The sequence below is a fragment of the Athene cunicularia genome, assembly GCF_003259725.1.
Source record: "Athene cunicularia isolate RWA chromosome 26 unlocalized genomic scaffold, athCun1 chr26_part1, whole genome shotgun sequence".
Taxonomy (NCBI): Eukaryota; Metazoa; Chordata; class Aves; order Strigiformes; family Strigidae; genus Athene; species Athene cunicularia.
The window spans coordinates 3,401,808-3,423,428 of record NW_020799136.1 but is presented as its reverse complement, the minus strand read 5'-3'; the positions used below and the strand labels follow the sequence as shown (position 1 = coordinate 3,423,428).

General features: G+C 39.8%; 1 protein-coding gene across 1 annotated transcript; it reads left to right on the top strand.

The window, feature by feature from the left end:
* The first annotated feature begins 2,805 nt into the window (after nucleotides 1–2,805).
* Nucleotides 2,806–21,569, top strand: CSDE1 (cold shock domain containing E1). Its single transcript, XM_026864336.1, has 19 exons — nucleotides 2,806–3,226; nucleotides 8,136–8,334; nucleotides 9,060–9,169; nucleotides 9,496–9,588; nucleotides 10,119–10,216; nucleotides 10,362–10,443; nucleotides 10,798–10,926; nucleotides 11,123–11,248; nucleotides 12,074–12,286; nucleotides 14,031–14,171; nucleotides 14,260–14,418; nucleotides 14,995–15,102; nucleotides 15,931–16,106; nucleotides 16,467–16,579; nucleotides 17,267–17,386; nucleotides 17,618–17,796; nucleotides 18,549–18,712; nucleotides 19,597–19,729; nucleotides 20,281–21,569. The coding sequence occupies exons 2-19, from the start codon at nucleotides 8,136–8,138 to the stop codon at nucleotides 20,326–20,328; spliced, it is 2,391 nt and encodes a 796-aa protein (XP_026720137.1). The 5' UTR covers nucleotides 2,806–3,226; the 3' UTR covers nucleotides 20,329–21,569.
* The last annotated feature ends 52 nt before the right edge of the window (nucleotides 21,570–21,621 follow it).

Here is a 21,621-nt window from a genome sequence, read left to right as displayed (position 1 = left end):
GGCCACCATCTTGGTGCAGCGCAGCCAGCGGGGCCGCCGGGTCCCTCCTGGAGGCCTGCGGCGCGTCTCCGCCGGTCTGCGCCCGGTTTTCTGTTGTCTGGGTGCAGAACAAGCCCAGGGCCCTTCCCCGAGCTCCACCCCCTCCAAAAAGAAAAGGGGTTTTTATTTTTAGGATTTTCTTAAAACGATCCTATGCGTACGTATGCCTTCACAGACGTCCTTGGAAGTTCTTTAACTCTTTTTTTTTTTCTCCTCATACATGTGGGTTTTTTGGTGTAAAAGTGACTTCCCTAACCTCGGGAATGTTGGTAGCTGATTTTGTAGCTATAGGGTGTTGGTTGGGGTGCGCAGGAGCTGATGTTCGTTTCTGATTTTCGTCTGAAAAGATACGGACAGCTTTATCTCGAAGCAGCCAATAGCCATGTTGTGCCCACATACTGAAAATATAAAGCTTTATCTTTTTTTAATTTGATCTTAGTCATGTAAGAGATGGTTGTTTCTAGAAGCACGTGTTCTAGTACAGTCAAACGTCCGTTCTTGCAGTTACCTTTTTTTGAGAAGAAAATTGGAAACAACTCTTTGTAATCAGTCAGGTTCTACTCTTGGACTCTGTAGATGCTTTCTAGCTGACAGCAGCTTTAGGCTGCTTACTGTTATGTAGCAAAATCTGCACCTGAAAGACTTCAAGAACAGGACTTGTACAGCTCTTCCCTGCCTTTGCATTAATCCTTTCAGCTGTAAATATACAAATGCAGAACTCGGTGTGACTTGGGGGCTGGGCCAGCTGCTTAGGGTGTTTACCATTTGGAGGAGTATTTATAGCAGCTGAATTAAAAAGTAAAGAATTTGAGACAAGACATGCTGTGATTTTTTTGTTGTTGTTGTTCTTGAATTATGCTTGCTTGACACCCCCCCCTTTTTTTTTTTTTTTTAATAAGTGTGGTAAACCAATCTTGTTATCAGATCAAACTGTCTTTGAAAGGAAAAACTTCAGCCTTATTCCATTACCTGACAAAATTAGCTTTAGTCATATTTGGGCAGAAGTGTTTTGATTATTCTATGAAAATGTGATATATTCTATGCCCCAAAAAATGAGAAATGTAACATGATACAAGTTAGAGCTCTACTGGAGCTCTTATAATATTAGTCTAATTACATGAGAGAGGAGTACATGAATAAAAATATTCTGAAGTGTGTCAGTGCAGTTCCTGTGACACAGTGTATGCCTGCTCCATTTCTCCTGAGCTTGCTCAGGGGGAATGCTCATTTGAGAAAAAAATAATACTATCCTGAAAGAGAGATTGTGGTAAGTTACCTGAATCTAGTATGGAGGTATGTGAAAAGTCTGGGGATCTTTGTCTCCTGATTTGTATTTTTAAATAACTGAATATTCATTGCAGACCTTTAATACCAGATTCTGCTTTCTGCTGCACTCGCCTAGTTTCTTATTTGGTCTCATTCATGTATGTGTAATGGTCTGACAAGAAAGCTTACTTCAGTTTTTCAGAGTGGTGACTGAAGGAAGATGCTTCATCTGGAGAAGAGGTCATTAAAATACAAACTTCTGTGGAAACAGGGTGATGAGTTTGCACACAGCCATCATGTGCTTTTGGTGTTTAGAGTTCTTATTTGTAATAGCTGACTGCAGTCAGCATTTTCACTGTGATGAGAGTTAAATGTCTTTGCATTCATGTTTCAGTCACTTAAGTTGACTCTTTCAAGTTCACTAAAGGGAATTCAAAGCTCAGTGTAAATTGTGAAATTCACTTCCCTACTACAGTGGAGAAATGGACTTTGTCCGTATTTTTGCTCATTTGGTGTGGGACTTGTGGAATGACATGGAAGAGTTGTGCTCTGATGCTTCATACCTTCAGGTTGCTGCATAACACGCTAGTTTATCCACAGACTCATAGCGGTGATGATTCTTAGCACCTTTTTCCCACAAAAATCTCCTCCCCCTTTTTTTCCTCTATCTACTGAGTAAGCAACAAACTCAAATCAAAACTTGATTTTATTTATTTTCAAAACCTCTGTTTATAAGGTTTCAGTGGTGGGTGGCATTTTGTCTAAAGCACTTTCTCATGAAAACACAGTGGTGCTGGAAAACTGTAGGAGAGAATTATTATCTAGTTACTGTTTCACAGAGGCTTCTCTCATGTTATCTACACAAATATTATTTATATGTAATCAGTGTTTTGCAAACAATAAGTCCAGAGAATGGCTCTGCAGTTAATTTTACATGCTATGCCAGGATGCATGTGGTCTGTGTAGAGCAGGCATACAGCATCTGTATGTGTAATTGAGAAGTTTGTTTATTTTTATACCAAGCTAAAGGTGTTTCAGGTATTGCAAGTCCTTGATTTACTTTTTGGAAGAACACGCACACCCTATTGCTACTCTGAAGGTCTGTTACTACTCTGAAGGTCTTATTAATTAAATTATAAGATGGCACCAATGCAAAGTTATTGATAGGAGCACTGAGACTTGCATTAAATGGTGATGCTATTCATCAAAACGAAGTTGCTGTTTTAATTGTACAAATTGGGACCTTTCCTGAAATGCCTAACTGCATCTGAAGAGTTTTAAGTTTGGAAATTCCCTATCACTGGCTGGGAGGTAGAGTTTTTTTGAAAATAAAACTGAAAATGGTAATGCCAAATATATCTGTAAAAATCTTTCCTAGCATGGTTCAAACCTACAGTATTAAGGTAGAGGAAATGCACCTTTTTGTAGAAACACTTAGGACTGATCTGGAATTTCTTTTAAAGTGATACTTAGTGTGTATCTTTTTCCTTTCTCCAGTATGAAGTGGAACAGAACAGAATTTACCACCTGAAACTGCTGCTTCAAGTTCAGATCAGGAAAAGAATATACCACATCGTAACAACAACTCAAGACCAAAGAAGAGGAAACTTACACTGAAGATACAAGGCTTGATCTGAAACAAGAAGTTTGTGCCTACTCAACAGCTTCAAAAGAGCACGTCCCAACGCTGCTAGTAGTCTCTGTTTTCTCCAGTGCTGCGTTGAAACTGCCCAGGGCAGCAGCACTTGCATTCTCTATTAGCTTGATAGATCACCTTCTCTTGCTATCTTTTTTCTTTCTCTCTCTCTCTCTCTCTCTCTTTTTTTTTTAAGAATAGCAGTCTTCATCCTTAGAAACTTGTGCTGAAACAGAAGAATCGGCTAATACTACTGAAAGTGCAATATTTGAATATCACTGCGAGGTTGGTGCATGTGCTATATAGAATTATATATATGTATTTCTAAGCTTAATAGGAAACAAGTTGTCAACAAAAGGGTGTGGGTTTTGTTAGGGGTGTTTTTAGCACTTTTTTATTGTAACGTTGGTTTAGTAGTAGTACAGTGAATTAATAGTACCTGCAATGTGTTTCTATATAACAATATTTATAACCGTAGAGAGCTGGTTATGAATGTTTCTGTCTTCTAGTAATGGTAGTGTGGTTCCAGTCCTGTTTTTTGGGTTGGTTTTTTTTTTTCCAAATACCCTCTGTTTAGTTTAAACCGTACTGTGCAGGTGTTTTTTTCTTCCTCTGAGGACTTGTATTGGTGGGGTTCATTGCTCTCTTTCTTGCAGAGTGACAGGTCAGCTGTGTTAAAATCAGCGTTGGGAGTGAACTGTTGGTAGTGGACAGCATAACCAGGTAGTTGTTGGGGTCCAGTATATAACTATTATATTGTAGGTTCAAGCAAATCTTGTTTGTACATTAATAGGTTGTAGCCTATTGCTGGAAGCTTCTTAAGGAACAGTTTTATGACAGTAATTCTGGTTATGCATCGTGTTTGATTTTTGTTTTGCTTTGTTGTAGCATTATGGTTGAACAGGTGTAGGAATATGACAAGCATCTGCTAAGACTGACGGTGTTAAAATGTGTCTGTCTTTCTACAGCAAATTTTAGTGCCACCTTGAGGAGTGTATCTTTACGTGCACTTGAGTTGTCAGGCTTCAGATGATTGATAACGAGTTCTTTGTGCTGTACTACTAATACTCCTTTAAACTCAAACTGTTCAAATGGTATTGTGCAGTGGTAGGCTTTGGGCAAGAGACTACAGCAGTGTGGTTTTCTAACCCTAAAATAGGCTATTCTGAACTTGATTTTTAGTTAGATTTTTGTCATTTTCTGTATCTGATGTACCTTTAGTAGCATTACTTAATGTCTGTGGCAGGGGTGTATGTGTATTTGTGTACGTACTTTGTCAGAGATGTGAAGTGGCCATTTTGTAAATTACTTGCAAAAAGCATTTGTCGTGCTCATTTGAGCTTTCAGGAGGGGTTAATAGTCTTGCCTGTTATTCTTCTGGGAAAAGGTATAATAATACATCATTTTCCCTTCCCCTAGCCACCTACTTGCAGGACCAATTTATTTTTGAAAAGTATTTCAAACTCTAGGATGGCTTAAAATCAAACACTTCGGCTGTTGCCTTCCTCAAAAGATAAGGGTTCATCTACTGGAGTGATGCTGACAGGAACTACTCTGTATCTCTTAGCAGCTTTGTATAGTGCTTTTTCATTAGATACTCTGAGTAAACGTGTCCTTTAAATATAATCTACTGTGTAAGAAAGAGACAGCTCCTGTGGCTTTTGTCCCCTGAGCAGTTAGGCTGGGCGTGAGGGGAAGATATCTTTGCTAGGAGAATAGCACAGCGCTGTAACAGTTAACCCAGGAAGGTGGTGGAACCTCCCCACTGGAGGTTTTCAGGACTCAGACAAAGGCATGGCTGCCTTTGTTGTTGGCAGGAGGCCTTGGAGGAGGAGGAGCAGGGACTGGAGTTCTCTGGGGGGTCTCTGCTGGAGGTCCTGGTCTCTGAGTCACTATTTTCTGACATGTCAGTATTTTATGACTGACTTGAACATGTAAGAGCATTGACTTATGCCAGTTACCACAGGTTTGTAGGGCATCCTGATACTTGAGTTTTCATAATTGTAGAATAAGAGGGAGCAGTACTGGTTCAAATGAAGGAATTAAATAACTGTCTGTTATACTGTGGCTTATCATGCCACTCTGAGGACAGCTAAACAGAAAAAATGCAGTGTTATCTTGTTCTAGAAGACCTTATGTAATGCAGTTTGTTACTTCATTTTGGGACAGGATGGAGACTTATCAGTCTGAATATGGTGACAATAAAATTTATATTGAACCTGGTTGTGAACCAGCTGTTCACATAGCAGTTACATGCTTTGCTTGATATTTGTAAACTACCATGTTGTAATGTTTTCTTGCACTAGTGCTATGATTCTATGTTGAAACAGAGTATTTTCATTCTCTTGAAGTTTTTGACAGTGTCAAATGTGCCTGAACAGAATAATTTCTAAAGTTGATAGCAAAATTACTGTACATTACATTAGGCAAAGTAGAAAAGGATTAAAGGATTGAAACTATTATGAGTAAAGTTGGTTCTAGGTTGCAGGTCCTCCAGAAGTTGCCTTAAGGGTGCAGTGCAGGGAGATGGGCATCATCTGTAATTTTTGTTGATTGGAATGGGGATCTTCAGGTGTTTCCTCTCACTTTTACTTTGCTGTTCTTGATGAAGGAAAACTCCCAAGGTATGGAAAATTACTAGTGAATGTAATGAGAGAGGAAACTCCAGTGTTCTTGGAGAGTTAGGTTTTCCCATGTGGAACTCTTCAACTTAATCTGCCCATATACGAGAGCTGCTGTATAGTATCATTTATTACCACACTTGGGACTCACTGGTTTGGACAAATGCCAATATGATGGAGCTGAGATTAAATCTAAATAAATATACTAATATTAAATATATGTCTTGAAACTAACTCCTTGGTTCAACTTTTTCAGCCCTCCCTTTGAAGTATGAGAGAGTAATCTGGGTAGTAAGGTAGTCCCTTCCTTGCCAGAGTTTGTAGTGTGTGGGAAGAAGCACAGTGCTGAAAGAGACTCAACATTAGGCTTTTGGTAGTTCTCTTTGTAGATCTTAACAGAAGGTGCAACCTTGGGAGCTGTTTCTGCATAGGGGGGGGTGTATGTGCACGCTTGTGGAGCGTTTTCCCATTGAGATTTGCAGCTTTTGTGCAACAGTTGGCCCTACTACTGTTACTCATTTTAAAAATTGAAAGAAAAATAAGATGTAAACCCAGGAAATAAGCAGTGCATGTTACAGAAATTTTACCATAAGATTTACTAGTTCAGTGATTAGAGAGTTTGGGGGTGGTTAACACTTTTATAACTGCTGACCAGTTCTGTGGCCCTCCAACAGTGTGCTACACTGGCGCACCTGTATGAGGTGGAGAGCCATTATAAAGTGTGGTGAGATATTTTTCCCGCCTTCTGTAGCTCCCCTACCTTTTCTTTTGTGTTTCACGTCATCTGTACCTAAAACATGTGGCTCTTAAACAGAATGGGACTCCCCGTGCCAGAGGTCTATAGGCCAGGGCAGCAAGGTCAACATGTTTCAGTGGCACAGGAAGTCATGGGTTAGTTTCCTTGTGAATATGTTCTCACTTCTTAACATTCTTAGTATCAACAGTTTTTTAGCCAATATTAAGCATTTGGTCTTCTCCCAAGCAATTATGAAGTATCAGTTTTGGGTTTTTTTCTTGGAACCTTTTTTTAGAAATTCTCACATCAAAACATCACTTCCTCCTGCAAAATGAAATGAGTGAAAATGCCTCTTAGGTTCTGGTACAACATCCTTTTTGCATGAAAGTCTAATTAAAATAACATGTAGACCATAGTACAAAGGTGGAAGTGTTCCAGGGAAAATAAACCAGTATGGGTTATGCTTCACAGTTTCACCAGTAACCAGTACCAGCATCTTTTTTAGAACCATTTGGGATTAACGGTTGAAGGCTAACTGCTGCTGAGCAGTTGCTTGTACAGTGGTGTGAGGACTGATGTATTCCTTCTTTTCTTGGAGGTCAGAACTCTTGTCAATCCTTATTTCTTGCAGTTGTTCCCAGTATATTTTTTTAACATGTCTTGCTTAAAAAATAGATTTCTGCCCAAGAACTTCACTGCTGGTGTTTTTCAGTGCTCTTTGATCCCTTTTAAACTGATTTCCAAGCAGCATAAGATGTGCTATAACTGTACCTTATAATAGGTTGAGTACTTTGATGTCTGTATTGGAGTAAGAAGTATGACTGGTTTACAAGTTGCTTGGGTGTCTGCCTTCTACACTAAACATTGCTTTCTGGTTTTGAATCTCTTCTGCTTGGTGCAGCAAGAAAGCAGAGCACAGATGCAGTCACATTCTGTTTCCAAAATAAATACTCTGGAAACTGCAACAAATAAAACCCTCTAATACCGTATTTTCAGATGCATATTGACTGTTTGTGGAGGGCTGCTTCAGTAATCTTTCTTGATTTAAGGTGTTTAGTGAGGTGTAGGACATTTCGGCTGGTTTAATTGCTAACCTGTAAATAGGAGGAGACTTGCACATCAAAAAGCCAATAAAGTTGGGTTAATAAAGGGGACTTGTGGATATTTCAAGGTTGAGTCTGTGCCTTGAAAAGACACTCCCTACTCCCCCAAAGGAGGGTTTTCATGGATGTAAGTTAATTTAACAGTTCATTACAGCTTTAACTTTTTCAGTTTAATGTTGGTTTCAAGTTTTCTTAGTCTCTCTATCACTTGAGCCTCCTATGCCACAAAAATCTTAGTTTTAAGTTTTAATTCTGGGTATTAATTCAATAACTGAAAAAATGTTTACTTAAAATCATTTTTTTTAGTCTGAAAGACTGAATAGACAAACTAGGGACAAACTTTGCAGAGATGTGAACCTAATTCTGTTAGTTTTCCTAATTATCTGTTTAATTTGAAAGAGCAGATACTTCAGATATTTTCATGCTCTGGTGTGAAACGGTGAATGTGGGAGTACTGTGAGGTATAATACTTCAGAAGGTCAGAAGTTTGGTCTAAGCAAGGCTCAGTGTTTTATGTTGCCTGTCTGAATCTTAAGGATTATTCTACAAATCTTGACTATTTTGGTGTTCTTTCTGTATTTTAAAAATGGTTAGAATTTGCTTGTTACAGTAACTTCCACAGGCTCTTTGTGTTTGTTATTCTGTAATGTGGGCATGGAGAAGGGAAACTTATTTTGAGTAGAGGGGGGTTTTGTGGGTTTTGTTTATTTTTCCCCACTCTTTCTTTTAAACAGATGAGCTTTGATCCAAACCTGCTCCACAACAATGGACACAACGGGTACCCCAATGGTACTTCGGCAGCGCTGCGTGAGACTGGGGTTATAGAGAAACTGCTGACCTCTTATGGATTCATTCAGTGTTCAGAACGGCAAGCTAGACTGTTCTTCCACTGTTCACAATATAATGGCAACTTACAGGAGCTCAAAGTAGGAGGTAACTGGACAACTTTCAGAGCTTCTTGACTGAGAGAAGACCAGTCTTTTTCACTTGCTGTAGAAGATCCTTTTATCTTGTGGCATGAACAGATACATACTCTTGCTTCTGGTGGGCTAGAGGGACAATTGAATTCATAATCTACCACTTCTGATGAGAGACTTTTACAGCACTTGAGCTTTGTACAGCTTGTAATTAATATAGTTGTGGCCATTCTGGAAAAGGGGCAGTGTTAGGTCAAACGTATAACTGAGATGGAAGCAAGTGCTTCGACTGTGGAAGAATATACCTCACGTACTTAGTATTTCTTTTTTTAGAGTTAGTTTGAAGATGGCCAATTATCTTTCAGAATGGGGAGGCTGCTACTTGATGCTATTAATTAACACAGCAGTGAGGTTTCTAAACTGTTTAATGGCATGTGTTACACTGTGTGCACTTCAGTGTGAAGTCTGCTGTACAGGGGGTGGGTCAGGGGGAAGGAGCTACTACTGAGGGGCAAGCCATTATGATAGAGTAGTTCATTAGCAACAGAAGTGAATAAGCAGAATAACCAGAGAAATATTTACAAGTAAGTGTCCTTCCTTGGTAACAAAACCACCTGAGTTTTACTTTATGTTTGGCTGCAAGTAGTGAGTTATCAAATGTAACCATTTAGTGATTTAAAAATAAACAAAAAACCCAGACAAAATTCTGTGGTGCCATTACCATGTTTGATTGTCTTGTAGATGATGTTGAGTTTGAAGTGTCTTCTGATCGCCGAACTGGAAAACCTATTGCTATTAAATTGGTGAAGATAAAACCAGAAATATTACCTGAAGAACGAATAAATGGACAAGTTAGTACCTGTTTTCTATACACGCATAATTTCCATCTTTTACTCCAGTACAGAAGATTAGATTTATCAAGCATATTAACTACATAGAGTATACAGTTACACTGAAATATATTTTTACTGTTCTGGTAAAAATTCAGAGGTTCAGGGTGAGCTCTTGCTTAGCTCCAAGGTGTTCTGTCCAACGGAAACTTTGCAGCGTGGCATTCCCTGTTGACTTACACTAGAAGTGCATCCCTGAGTGTATAGTAGAGGATACTGAGATTCATTTTGTATTCAACAATCTGCTCCTGAAATGACTAGCAATGGATTTTTTTTTTGACTGGTAGGTTGTGTGCGCTGTTCCTCACAATTTAGAGAGTAAATCTCCAGCTGCCCCGGGTCAGAGTCCAACAGGGAGTGTATGCTACGAACGTAATGGGGTAAAGCTTATGTATTTTCCTTGAACTCTTCACTGATCCATCACTGTGGTCTATGAGCAAAAAAATTGGCGCAATTTAATGTAGACAATTGACATTAAGAATGTAGTTCTTGGCCAAAAAAAAAAAAAAAAAAGCATGCTTTGGTAATTACTACAAACGTTAATTTGACAGCTTGCTTGCTTATATCTGTGGAGAACTTTATATAGAGCCACATAGTTATTTTTCTCTTTTAAAACTTAACAAAGCTGGGTTGTGTAATGCTCATGAATTCTTATCTTGAACTTTTAAAGTTTAGAAATTGTCATTTAAAGATGGCCACGTACAGACCTTTCAAATTAAGTTGCCTGTTACAGATTCGTCAAAACAGCACGATGGAAAAAGAATGTTTTTGCATGCTGTGTTTGATCATTTTGGATTTTCTCACTAAATTAATTTCTTTAATATCAGATATTGTTATTAAAACTGTGCTAATCTTCCTTTGAAACAACTGTTTTGCAAATAGAGTAATATTAGTCAATGTTAATTTACAGGAAGTATTTTACCTGACTTACACCCCTGAGGATGTTGAAGGAAATGTACAGCTGGAAACAGGAGATAAAATAAACTTTGTAATTGATACAAATAAACAGTAAGTCATGTGGCTTTTCTGACTTCATACTTATAGTAGTCAGGCAGAACTCATGCCTGTTCCAAGAACTGAAACGACATTATGAAATATAATCTTAATTGCTTCAGTTTTGCTCTGTTTACCTTTTTTTTTTTTCCCCCTCTAGTACTGGTGCTGTAAGTGCTCGTAACATTATGCTATTAAAAAAGAAACAAGCCCGCTGTCAAGGAGTAGTCTGTGCCATGAAAGTAAGTGATGCTTTAGCTGTAAAGTTTCATTTGAAAATGAAATGTTGTTCTGCAAAGTGGTGTTATAAGTAATATATTTAGGGCATTGAGAGCTATTAACAGTTTGGAGCTGTGGGTGTAAATTGGGTGAAATGGCTTAAACTGCTAATCTTTGATACTAATACTCCTCCTGACAAAGGAAGTCCCATTTATTTCCATGTACATAATTCTTGTGGCAGTCTGTTATTTGTGTGCACTCAAGTCTGCTATACTGGTATGTCATAGTCTTCTATTGTGTTTTGTAGAACCTGTATAATTTTGTCTTGGTATGTTAAGAGAATAGGGAATTTATTAAACATTTTGATGTCTTTTTAGGAAGCCTTTGGATTTATTGAGAGGGGTGATGTCGTGAAGGAGATATTCTTTCACTATAGTGAATTTAAAGGTGACCTAGAAGCCTTACAGCCTGGTGATGACGTGGAGTTTACAATCAAAGACAGAAATGTAAGACAAAATCCAGTAAAAACTAAAGACAAGATCCTAGAGTATAACTGGACAGGTTTTCTCAAATTAACTTGTTAAAAGAAGGGGAGGGAGGTTTGTTGGAAAATGTCTGTTACTTTACCTCTCCCCTGTGGGCATTTGACTGGGTTTGTTTGTTTGTTGTTTTTTTGGTGGGGGTTTTTTTTGGTGCTTTTAGGGTAAAGAAGTTGCAACAGATGTTAGACTGCTGCCTCAAGGAACTGTCATTTTTGAAGATATCAGCATTGAACATTTTGAAGGAACAGTAACCAAAGTAATTCCAAAAGTACCCAGCAAAAACCAGGTGAATTTCAGTATTTACTTAAGTTTTATGTGAAATGTTGTACTGATTGTATTGGATTCCAGTCAAGCAGTAAAAATGTTCCCTGTAACAGTCTGCTGAATAAGCATCATGTCAGAGTGAAGGAGTTAGCTTGGACTTAACCTGTAATGACTGTTCACAGCAGTCATAGTGTTGCAGTTTTTCTAAGTTATAGAGCAAGAATTCAGGTAGTGGTATATTGGGCAGTATCTGTTTACTTTAATGTTTCACATGTTTCCCATTGAATTTGCTGGGTTCAGGATGTATCTTTAAGGCAAAAAGCATAGGGGAAAGGGGAGAAAATAACCTTTGGAATAAGCCTGATCTGTGGCTTCCTGTGAGCATTAACAGTTAACGAGGCTTTTGACAGAGAGAGAACTTGACCTTTAATGTTAGTCTTCGAGGAAAGAGTGCACACGAGCACTTCCCTTAAGGTTTTAGGCGAGTCCAATGTTTTGGGAAGCTTTGGGGTGGGCTTTTTGTGTGTTTTGGACACTTTAGAATGACACTGCCTTTTAGAAGTAAGTATGGTTATAAACTTAATTCTTGAAACTGTCAGTTTCGTTGACAATACATGCTTGGTGCTTAAAAAAACCTCCAACAACAACCAGGATACCTTGCATTTGGCTATGGACAGTGAATTACAAATCGGGAGTGGCAGAGATGAAGCATAGTGGTCCGAGTCCAGCAGGCTTTTGGTGTCATCCATACTTAGTTAGCATTAGTATTTCTGCCAACTGTTCTGTCTGTAGCTATGCGGAGTCTTGTAGGTGAACTAACTTTCTCTGTTGGGTTTCTGTCTGCTAGAGTGACCCATTACCTGGCCGCATCAAAGTTGACTTCGTGATTCCTAAAGAACTTCCATTTGGAGACAAAGATACGAAATCCAAGGTGACCTTGCTGGAAAGTGACCACGTTCGATTCAATATTTCAACAGACAGACGTGACAAACTGGAACGAGCCACCAATATTGAGGTTCTCCCCAATACTTTCCAGTTTACTAATGAAACTAGGGAAATGGCAAGTATCTATCTTTTAAGTTTTTAATTCTTGAGGGGAAATGAAAGTAAAACATGGAGATTTTGTCTTAATAACAGTGTAAAAACCATTAGTGTCTTCCATTGCCTTTCTGAAATCCAGTCCTCAAATGAACACTTCAAATTGCCTGAATGGTATAAAATTCAGAATTAATGCTGTGCATCTTTCCTTTAAAAATAATGAAGTTAACTATGAGTAAGTTAAATCATATTAGAAAATTAGACCTTAGTTGGCCCTCTTGGAGTGGATTGCTGCCGGCTGGTTATAGCAGACAGAAGTAACAAAATCTGGACCTATTAGTTTAAAAATTCACATGATTGGGTCTACATAGGTAACTACTCATGTTGCTTAGGAAAACTGGAAGAACCTGGGACTACTCTGGTTCAGGTAGTGAAAAGTCTTACTAATCGGAGAAGGGTACAGTGTGCAGCTTTTGGATTTCATGGATTTTGGCCAGTCTCTGTCTGAGGGTCCAGTAGAAGGGTGGTAAAGAACTGCATTCTCCGACTTAGAAGAAAACTCTTTGTGGATTACAGGGACTAAGATGGATGTGGTAATCAGTATTAAAGAATATATTTCATTTCTATAATTTGGAACATTGGTTCTGTTCCAACTAGAAGTTTGCCTTCCATTTCATTTGGAGTCCACTGACAGTGCTATCACATCCATGTGCTGTGAATGAGAGACCTTTGCTTTAAGAAAATGACTGAAGCCTCTCAGTTTTTGGCATTCTGTACTATAGACTTCCTACATTTCTACTCTGGCTAGATATATTTGTCTGCCTGAATTGAGCTGTCGTTGAGGTGACAAGTATTGGCTGCTTCAAGAAAGGTTAGCTGATTTTCCTGAGCTTGTGAAGGCTACATAGGAGAAAAATGTTCCTGAATGTAGCAAGTGCCTTTGCATTGTCATTCAAATCCTATAAACCTTCCCTGAGACTTTGTAAAGGCTCTGTGGAAACTGGGTTGAACTGAATGTGTTAATGAATTTTGTCTTGCTTAATGCTTCTGGCATGATCTGATACTAGTTCTTCCTAACTTGAGAAATCAACTCTTTCAGCAACTTTATGGAGCCTCTTTTTTTTTTTTCTAACAGAGGTTGGGGGGAGAAATGGATTTTTTTTTTTTTTCTTTTTTTGACAGTTGATGGGGCACTGTATATTGTTTATCATTCCCTTACTAGTGGTTACTGGGAAGGCTACTAAAATATTATGTAACGTGCTTACCATAGTATACACCCATGGATGTGATAGTCTTGTTTTAACAAGCTTCTTTGTAAGAAACTTTTTTAATTTCTTCATTTGTGTCTGGAAATCTTAAGGGTTTTCTCTTTAAACTTCCCTCTGATGACTGATTTTATTTCCTGTTCATACAGGTTCTTGTACATTTCGTGTGCATGGATGATGCCCCCTTCAACACTGTGTCCCCTGTGTAGTAGTAATGTCAGGTTCTTTTGACTGCAGTCCTCATTAATGGCTTAAATTAATCTTTTACACTAGAGTCTTCATAAGAAATTAAGTTGAAAAACTAGGTAATTTTGACTTGTTTGCATTTCAAGTTGACTGTATTGACCATAGCCATTAGCACTGTGGTTTGCAAGGAAGTGTATCGCATAAACCAAGAAGTGTTTTTGTAGGATTCAGACCTTGTGTTCAGATTATTCCATACTCTGCAGACAGATGTCACATACTAGTAATAAAACTAATTGTCCATTTGGCTATTCTCAGGGTGTGATTGCAGCAATGAGAGATGGCTTTGGCTTTATTAAATGTGTGGACCGGGATGCTCGTATGTTCTTTCACTTCAGTGAAATTATGGATGGAAATCAACTCCATATTTCTGATGAAGTAGAGTTTACTGTCGTTCCTGTAAGTAAGATTAATACTTTCAAGACATCTTAGTTTTTAAAGAAATTATGTGCAGTCCATCTAAAATCTGATCAATCCTGTTTTTCAGGATATGTTGTCTGCCCAAAGAAATCATGCTATAAGGATTAAAAAACTTCCAAAAGGCACGGTTTCTTTCCACACCCAATCAGACCACCGTTTTGTGGGCACTATAGACAAAGAAGCCACTCCAGCCAAAGCCACTAGCCCGAACAAAGGCAAAGAGAAGGTAATGTTGCTCTTACACTGTTATGTGTTTCTGGCTTTGGAGACTGAAGCTGCTTCCTTAAAATCTGCAATTAAACTTTTTGAAGCACTCTATCCTCTATTAATGTGAATTAGATTGAATACTAATGACAGCAGTCAGTAAAAACTAACGTGTGCGGAACATGATAATAAAAGCATCGTTAATGATGCTTCATTTTAATAATTTCCAGGAATTGATGGGAAGTTTCTTTCAACCTCCTAGTACATCAGATGAGGGATAGAATTGGTTAAGATTAAGTTTCTAGGGCTAGAGGAGAACCTCTGTTGTTACATCATGCTGTTTTAAACAATGTCACAGTACTTAAACTTCCAAGAAATACTTGCTGGAAATGATGGCAATACTTCCCTTTAAAAATACTGTCTCATATCATTTAAAGCTTCTTGCTCAGAGTTGATTGCTTTGTTGTTTTTCACCAGCTACCAAGCAGTTACTGTAAAACTGCTGTGTCTGAAATGAGCAGTGCTTGAATTGTATGTAGTAAACTTGTTTGCTTCCAGGTAAGAGACTGATTGCTGAATTCTGATGTCTTGTTTCTAGGAAGCTGAGGATGGAATAATTGTTTATGATGACTGTGGAGTAAAACTGACCATTCCTTACCAGGCCAAGGATGTGGAAGGATCTACTAATCCCCAGATAGGAGATAAGGCAATTGAACTAAGTATACTGTTGGGAACTATTTACTGTGCATTGTGAGGTGTCAGCTTCTCTTTGCCTTGTTACTGGATTTGCTCTCCCTCTCAGAACAAATGAAGGACAAGGCATCTGTAACGTTACCTGTTCTTGTCTTCTGTCCTAGGTTTGAGTTGCTTAATCTTCTGTATAACTAAGAAAAATATCCTAAAACCTGGTGATGCATACATGAAAACAGTATCTTACTATGTAAATGATGCTTTTTAAACAGGGAATCCTTATCATTACGACAGTGGACTTTGCTCTTGAATAATCAAGAGGAAATTAGCATAGAGACTTTGAGATGGAAGTTGAAGAGGGAGAGCATTGCCTTTATGAGCACATTAGCCTGAGAGACAATGGAAAAGAAGAAAGAGCTTAGAGATCTGGAAGAGCAGCCTGAAAATTCAGTGTTCAGGAGCCATGCTAGGAAGGCACCGATTCCTGTTTCTAAAAACCTGAAACAAGGGAGCGAAGCTGGGTACATGCCTCCTGTGGGCCACTGGGGGTATGTGTAGTGAAAGGAGGTGACTGACAAACAGACTCTCATCTTTAGCGGGTGCTGGAGGCTGGCCTGCCTTGCAGATACCACTGGTGCCATTGCTACTCTTGGGAATGCAGTAAATGTCAGGGACTGACCTGTTTCTGGGAGAGCAGTGGCTAGAAAATTACTTTCCTGGAGAGCCTAGGTGTTGATTAGAGCTACACAGCTTTGAAATGAGTTGTTTTGGTGTGTTTCGGTTGGTGCTTGTGGCTTGTTTGGGTTTTTTTTCTATCTAGTGCTGATACGCACCTCTTCAACAGGTTGAGTTCTGTGTTTGTGAAGTTAAGAGAACTGGTCTGCAAACAGCTGTTTCTGTCAGAATGCTGGGACGCAATTACAGCTCGAAGAGGCTTTTGGGATACGTGGCAGCCCTGAAAGATAACTTTGGATTTATTGAAACAGCCAATCATGATAAGGAGATCTTTTTCCACTACAGGTGACTGACAATTTTATTTTTATTATTTGGTGGGGGGAGGCGGGTAGGCAGGGGATTGACTGTTAAACCCGTTTGGACTTCATAGAGATTATATATGCTTGGGTGTCTCCAGTTCCATTTATTCTCTCTGCTGGACTGGGTCAGGCTTTTCTGTTAGTCAGCAGCCTTGGTGTCCTGTGCCTCTGAATCCTAGGCCAAGAAATAGTTGTGTTGTATGTTCAGAATGCTTCACTTGAATGAGGACTTCTTGAAAATGTGAGATGCTGAGCTAGTTAAAGTTTCTAATCCACTTACATAAATGTTGGATGAGCATCACGTCATGTGAATCAAGGAAAATCTTACATAATTCTATTTTTATAGTGAATACTGTGGTGATATTGATAGCCTGGAACTTGGAGACACTGTTGAATACAGCTTGTCCAAAGGCAAAGGAAACAAAGTCAGTGCAGAAAAGGTGAACAAAACTCATGCAGGTAAGACTGTACCTGGTATTTTCTGCTTAGAAGGCTCTTGGCAGGTGCTGATGGATAAAGTTCATTAATTATCGACATGGAACATAGATTGAGAGGATGAGGCTTAATGTGGTGGTCTTTGGAAACACAGTCAGCAGCCTTCAGGAAACCAGAGAACAGACCAGTGCAAAGCAACAGTCAGTAGCAGCTCTTGGGACCTTTGCTGTGCTCTGTCCTCTTCAGTTGAAGGGTTAAAAGGAGACCTAGTGGAGAGGTAGCCAAACTAGTAATTGCACTAGTTGTGCTGTATCTCACAGAAGGAAAATTGCAGGAAGAATGCAGATGGGGTATTAAGGACTTGGGGGCAAAAAATGGATTCTTAAAGATCTGGAACGATTGAAGTGAGGAATGGAAGAGAAGTAAAATACTTAAGTTTGCTTTTCAAGTTCCATAGCCTCTAGCTTAATGAGAAACGTAAGGTTTTTCTACTTCCATGTTAGAAATGTCAGCGTGGTCTTGGTTAGAAAAGCTGTCATTGCTTCCTGCTGTGTTAAAGCTGTTCCAGTTTAACTGGGTGAAAGAGTGCACTGCCTTAGGGGTTTTGGAGTGCAAACTGTTGGCTCCTGGTCAATCTGAGTCACTTACTAATCTTTTTAAAATAAAGTATGACTAGAACATCCTGTTCTTCCACTGTCTGATTCTTTTCAGTGAATGGTATCACTGAAGAAGCTGATCCAACTGTTTACTCTGGTAAAGTAATTCGTCCTTTGAGGAGTGTAGATCCCACACAGACTGAATACCAGGGCATGATTGAAGTCATGGAGGATGGTAAGATTTGTTGCTTTTAAATTACAAGTCTTCCTTTCCCAAATGCACAAGAAGCGTAGGAGGCTAATAAACTGTAAATAGGTCTTGAGGATTATATTGACACTACAGACTATATTCATATTACGAAGCTGACAGTAAAAGTAGCCTTTCTGATACTGGAAAAAAAACCTGAATGCCCTCAGGTAGGAAAGGATGCCTCCTAGCTCTGTCTTGTGGTTTTTCCTCCTCTAGGTGAGATGAAAGGAGAGGTCTATCCGTTTGGAATCGTTGGAATGGCAAACAAAGGTGACTGTCTGCAAAAGGGAGAGACAGTAAAGTTTCAGCTCTGTGTTCTTGGTCAAAATGGGCAAACAATGGCTGTTAACATCACCCCGTTCCGCAGAGCCACGGTGGAATGCGTGAAGGACCAGGTGAGCGATGGCTGCTGTGCAGACAAGATGCAGTTACTAGGAAATAACTGCTTGGGCTGGTACAGAGCAGATGGGAGCCCACTTCCGTGCTTGAATCGGGGAGCTGCTTGTGCTCCGGCAGATGCTCCATCCTCTGCTCTCGGGAGGTGGGTTTGGGTAACCGAAGCGCTGACCTACCAAACTGCAAAAGGTGACTCTGGTGAAGGTGAACTCAGTACTTGGTTTGGTGCTGGTACATCGGCACTAGTTATTGCATCTCAGAATGGTTAGAAAATTTCAGTGCTGTGAATGCTTTCTATTTCTGTAGTTATTCTGCAGCATGAAGTTGTTTACAGAGAGGCTCGGTGAGTTTTGCTGGTTCACACATGAGTTCGTGAAGTAACTTGATGGCTCATGCCAGTGACAGACCAAAAAATGGCGTGGCTTCTACTGCATTACTTCTAAAGTGGAGTCTCAGAGAGGAACACGAGCAGCACTCCTCTTGGTGTAATAAAACCGCCAGGACTTCAGTTTTCAGAACTTGCTCTGTAGGCTTTGCCCTTTAAATGTGACTTCACAAACCCAAGAAGAGTGCGGAGACTTCCAGAAGTGTTGTTTCCAGCTAGAATGATCTGTTCAGTGTAGAAACTGCGTTTCCACTTCTATTGGGCACTTGAGAGGTTTTTTTTCTAGAAGTAGTTAAACTGTCATAATGAGTAAGTCATTGCATCTGTTTGGATCAAGAAATAACCTTGTGATGTGTTGGTTTTCAGTTCGGTTTCATTAACTATGAAGTGGGTGACAGCAAAAAGCTCTTCTTCCATGTCAAAGAAGTTCAGGATGGTGTGGAGCTGCAGGCTGGGGATGAAGTGGAGTTCTCAGTAATCCTGAACCAGCGCACAGGAAAATGCAGTGCCTGTAACGTGTGGCGTGTCTGGTGAGGATTTGTGGTTGAAGTGGCTCAGTCTGGCACTGTCTGCGTGGCAGCAGCCGAGTGCACGCTGCTGCTGAAGGGAGCTGGCTGTTCCAGAACCCCAGCTGGCTGCAGCAGAGCCTCACACGGTTTGTAGGGTGTCCAGTACAGTGCAGCAGCAGAACTCCAGCCTTTCTTAATTACAGATACTTGTTCTTTTTTATTCTGTTCTTAAGAGGCTTCCCCCGTAGCAGGAAGTTGATACAGCTTTTTAAGTGGAAATTAATGAATGATAAGGAAACTGATGGTATTCTGATGTAGGCGCTGCCCTCCCTGGCCAGCATAGTGCCTCCACCTGTTTCCTGAAGAGCAACTTCCATTTTTAAATAAAAAAACAGGGTTGTTAGACAGTCTCTTCTTTGTGGCATATCATTTCTTAAGGATGATGGGTGGTTGTTGTTTTTTTTTTTTTTCTTTTGACTTACTTAAACATTTTGAAGAAGACTGCACAATTTGAATTTTGCTTAAGCTTGAGGTAGCACTTCTACAGTAAGAGGAGGCTAACATTTCTCAAAACTGTTCTCGTCATCTTCAGAGATGTTAATGCCATGCTGTTATGTACTGGCAACTCGTGAGCCTTTTATTGTTGCAGTTAAAGGGAACAGAAGTGTAAGAAATATTACTTGCATGTGTGTAAATGGAACACCTCGCTAAAGAACACCCTTTAAGAATACTGGGTTTTTGCTACTGCTATTTCAAGTCCTGTGTTGGGAGTAATGGTTTTGAGGCAGAAGTTCCACTCACACACAAGACAGATGATGCTGATGGTTTAATGGGGAAGGTGCCTGGGGAAGGCTTGTGCTGCCCTGGGAAGTCACCAGTGCTCTGTGTGGTTGGCTCTCTTACAGCGAAGGCGCCAAGGCTGTTGCTGCTCCACGCCCCGATAGACTCGTTAATCGTTTGAAGAGCATTAATCTGGATGATGCCAATGCTCCTCGTCTAACAGTTCTTCGTCAGCCTAGGGGACCGGATAACTCAAAGGTACATAAAATAAAATAAAATTTAATAACTGCAGTTTGTGTTTTAGATAACACAACATTGCTCCCTGTCTTGGAATCCTGAACCGTTTGAAACATGGTGTTGCTTCATTCTGTTGTGAACTGGTGACCCGCTGCTGGAGCTCAGGTTGTGCGAGGTCAGGGGTGCTGTACCCTGTGTCGGTCCCGTCTGGTTACAGAAGAGCATGCGCTGTGGAAGCCAGCGGTTGCTGCTTGTGTTGTAGCCTGTAGCGTGCTTCTTTGCTGCTTCTCTTACCGCCCCCCTGCTCCCCATCTCGGGGACAGTGAAATCCCTCTGCCTAAACTTTCACTTAAGGTTCTGCCACCACTTGGTGGTCAGGAGGAGTGAAGCGTCTGCAATCTGGAGTATGTAGGATGAGGAAGAGCAGCCCACAGAACCTGTTCTGTTGGTGTCTGTTTCTGAAGACAACTGTGGCTAACTAGAAACACGCAAATGCTGTACTTGGTTGGAGCGGAACAGTTTTGCTTTAAAGCGTGATGCTGGAGCTAAAGTTTGTTTTGTTTTCCTTGCAGGGATTTGGTGCAGAGAGAAAGATCCGTCAAGCTGGTGTTATAGACTGATCCACAAAACCCATACCCGCTGTCCGACTGAGTGGTGGGGGCTGGTGAAGGGTACTGAATATCTTCCTATTCATCCCTTCCTCCAAATTCTAAGAAGCTATTACACCGGTTTTAATACCTTCTCATGTTATGTTTAAAATAAATTTATGAAACCATTTTAAAATTATGCACAGTTGCATTCTGGAGAACTTAAGGTGGCGCCTTATAGTATCACATTTTAGAAGCTTGTTTTGAATGGTGCATTTAACGCAACTGGTAACTGCAAATCTACATTGCCTATGTGAGTAAACATTATAGACAGCTCTACTCTGGTAGACCTTACGGAATTCTGCACTACAGTTACCTGTGCTTTCTTTGTTGTTTTGGCCAAGGTGTTCCTATGCCTTAGTGCTCAGTTGCATTATGTCTTTCCTTCCAAGTGGAAGCGGAAGGCTCACTTCAGCTCACTCTGCTCAAACTCTGATGAGGACCATTTGAGGGTGGAATAAGTTCAACTTTATATAAAATCTGTGTGAACATTCAGATAAGTTGATGGCCAAATGTTACAGTGTTTTCATATTTCATTTAACTTGAGTCCTTTAGCCAGAAAAGTTGTTAGAGGTCAATGAAAGTCTCTGGGGTTGACTTTTTTTTTAACGTTCTGAAACACATGCAGTGCAGAATTTCATAAGGCTGAGGTGTGCCATCAGTGTGGTAATTTAAATATATTTAAAACAATGCACAAATCTGCTGCTGCTTAGAACACTGCAGCTTCTAAACCCGGTTTCTTTTACTGATTTAAATTTAAAACGAAAGAAGTTGTGCCTGAAGTGAATACTTTTTTTTTCTTCTTTGCAGCCGGCACCCAGTGTACTGTAAAAGAATAAATACTTAGGCTTTCCATAGCTGTATTGAGACTTTCATCAAGGTGAAATAGTTGATGTCTGTGTGCTTTTTTTCCCCCTCTCCCTCCCCCTGCCCCCCTCCCTCCATTTCCCCAGTCACACTTTATCAAGCAAGAAAACTGAATGATTGGTCTAAGTATTACTTTAACCAAAAAGATCAGGAGTTTCTTTCTTTGAATAGAGGGCAGTACTGTGTTTTGTTTTTTGTTTTTTTTTTCATGTTACCTCTATTCTCAATTTAGGGTTTTCTTCTCTGGGAGATGCATTATCTTTGTAAAACAAACATTGCTTTCTCCAATTTTTTCTGTTAATGGCAAAGAATGGAAATAGAATAAAGTTTTACTGATTTTGAAAAAAGCTTCCGTGCGGCCCGCGTCTTCCTTCCCTCGGGGCGTCACGTGTCCGGAAG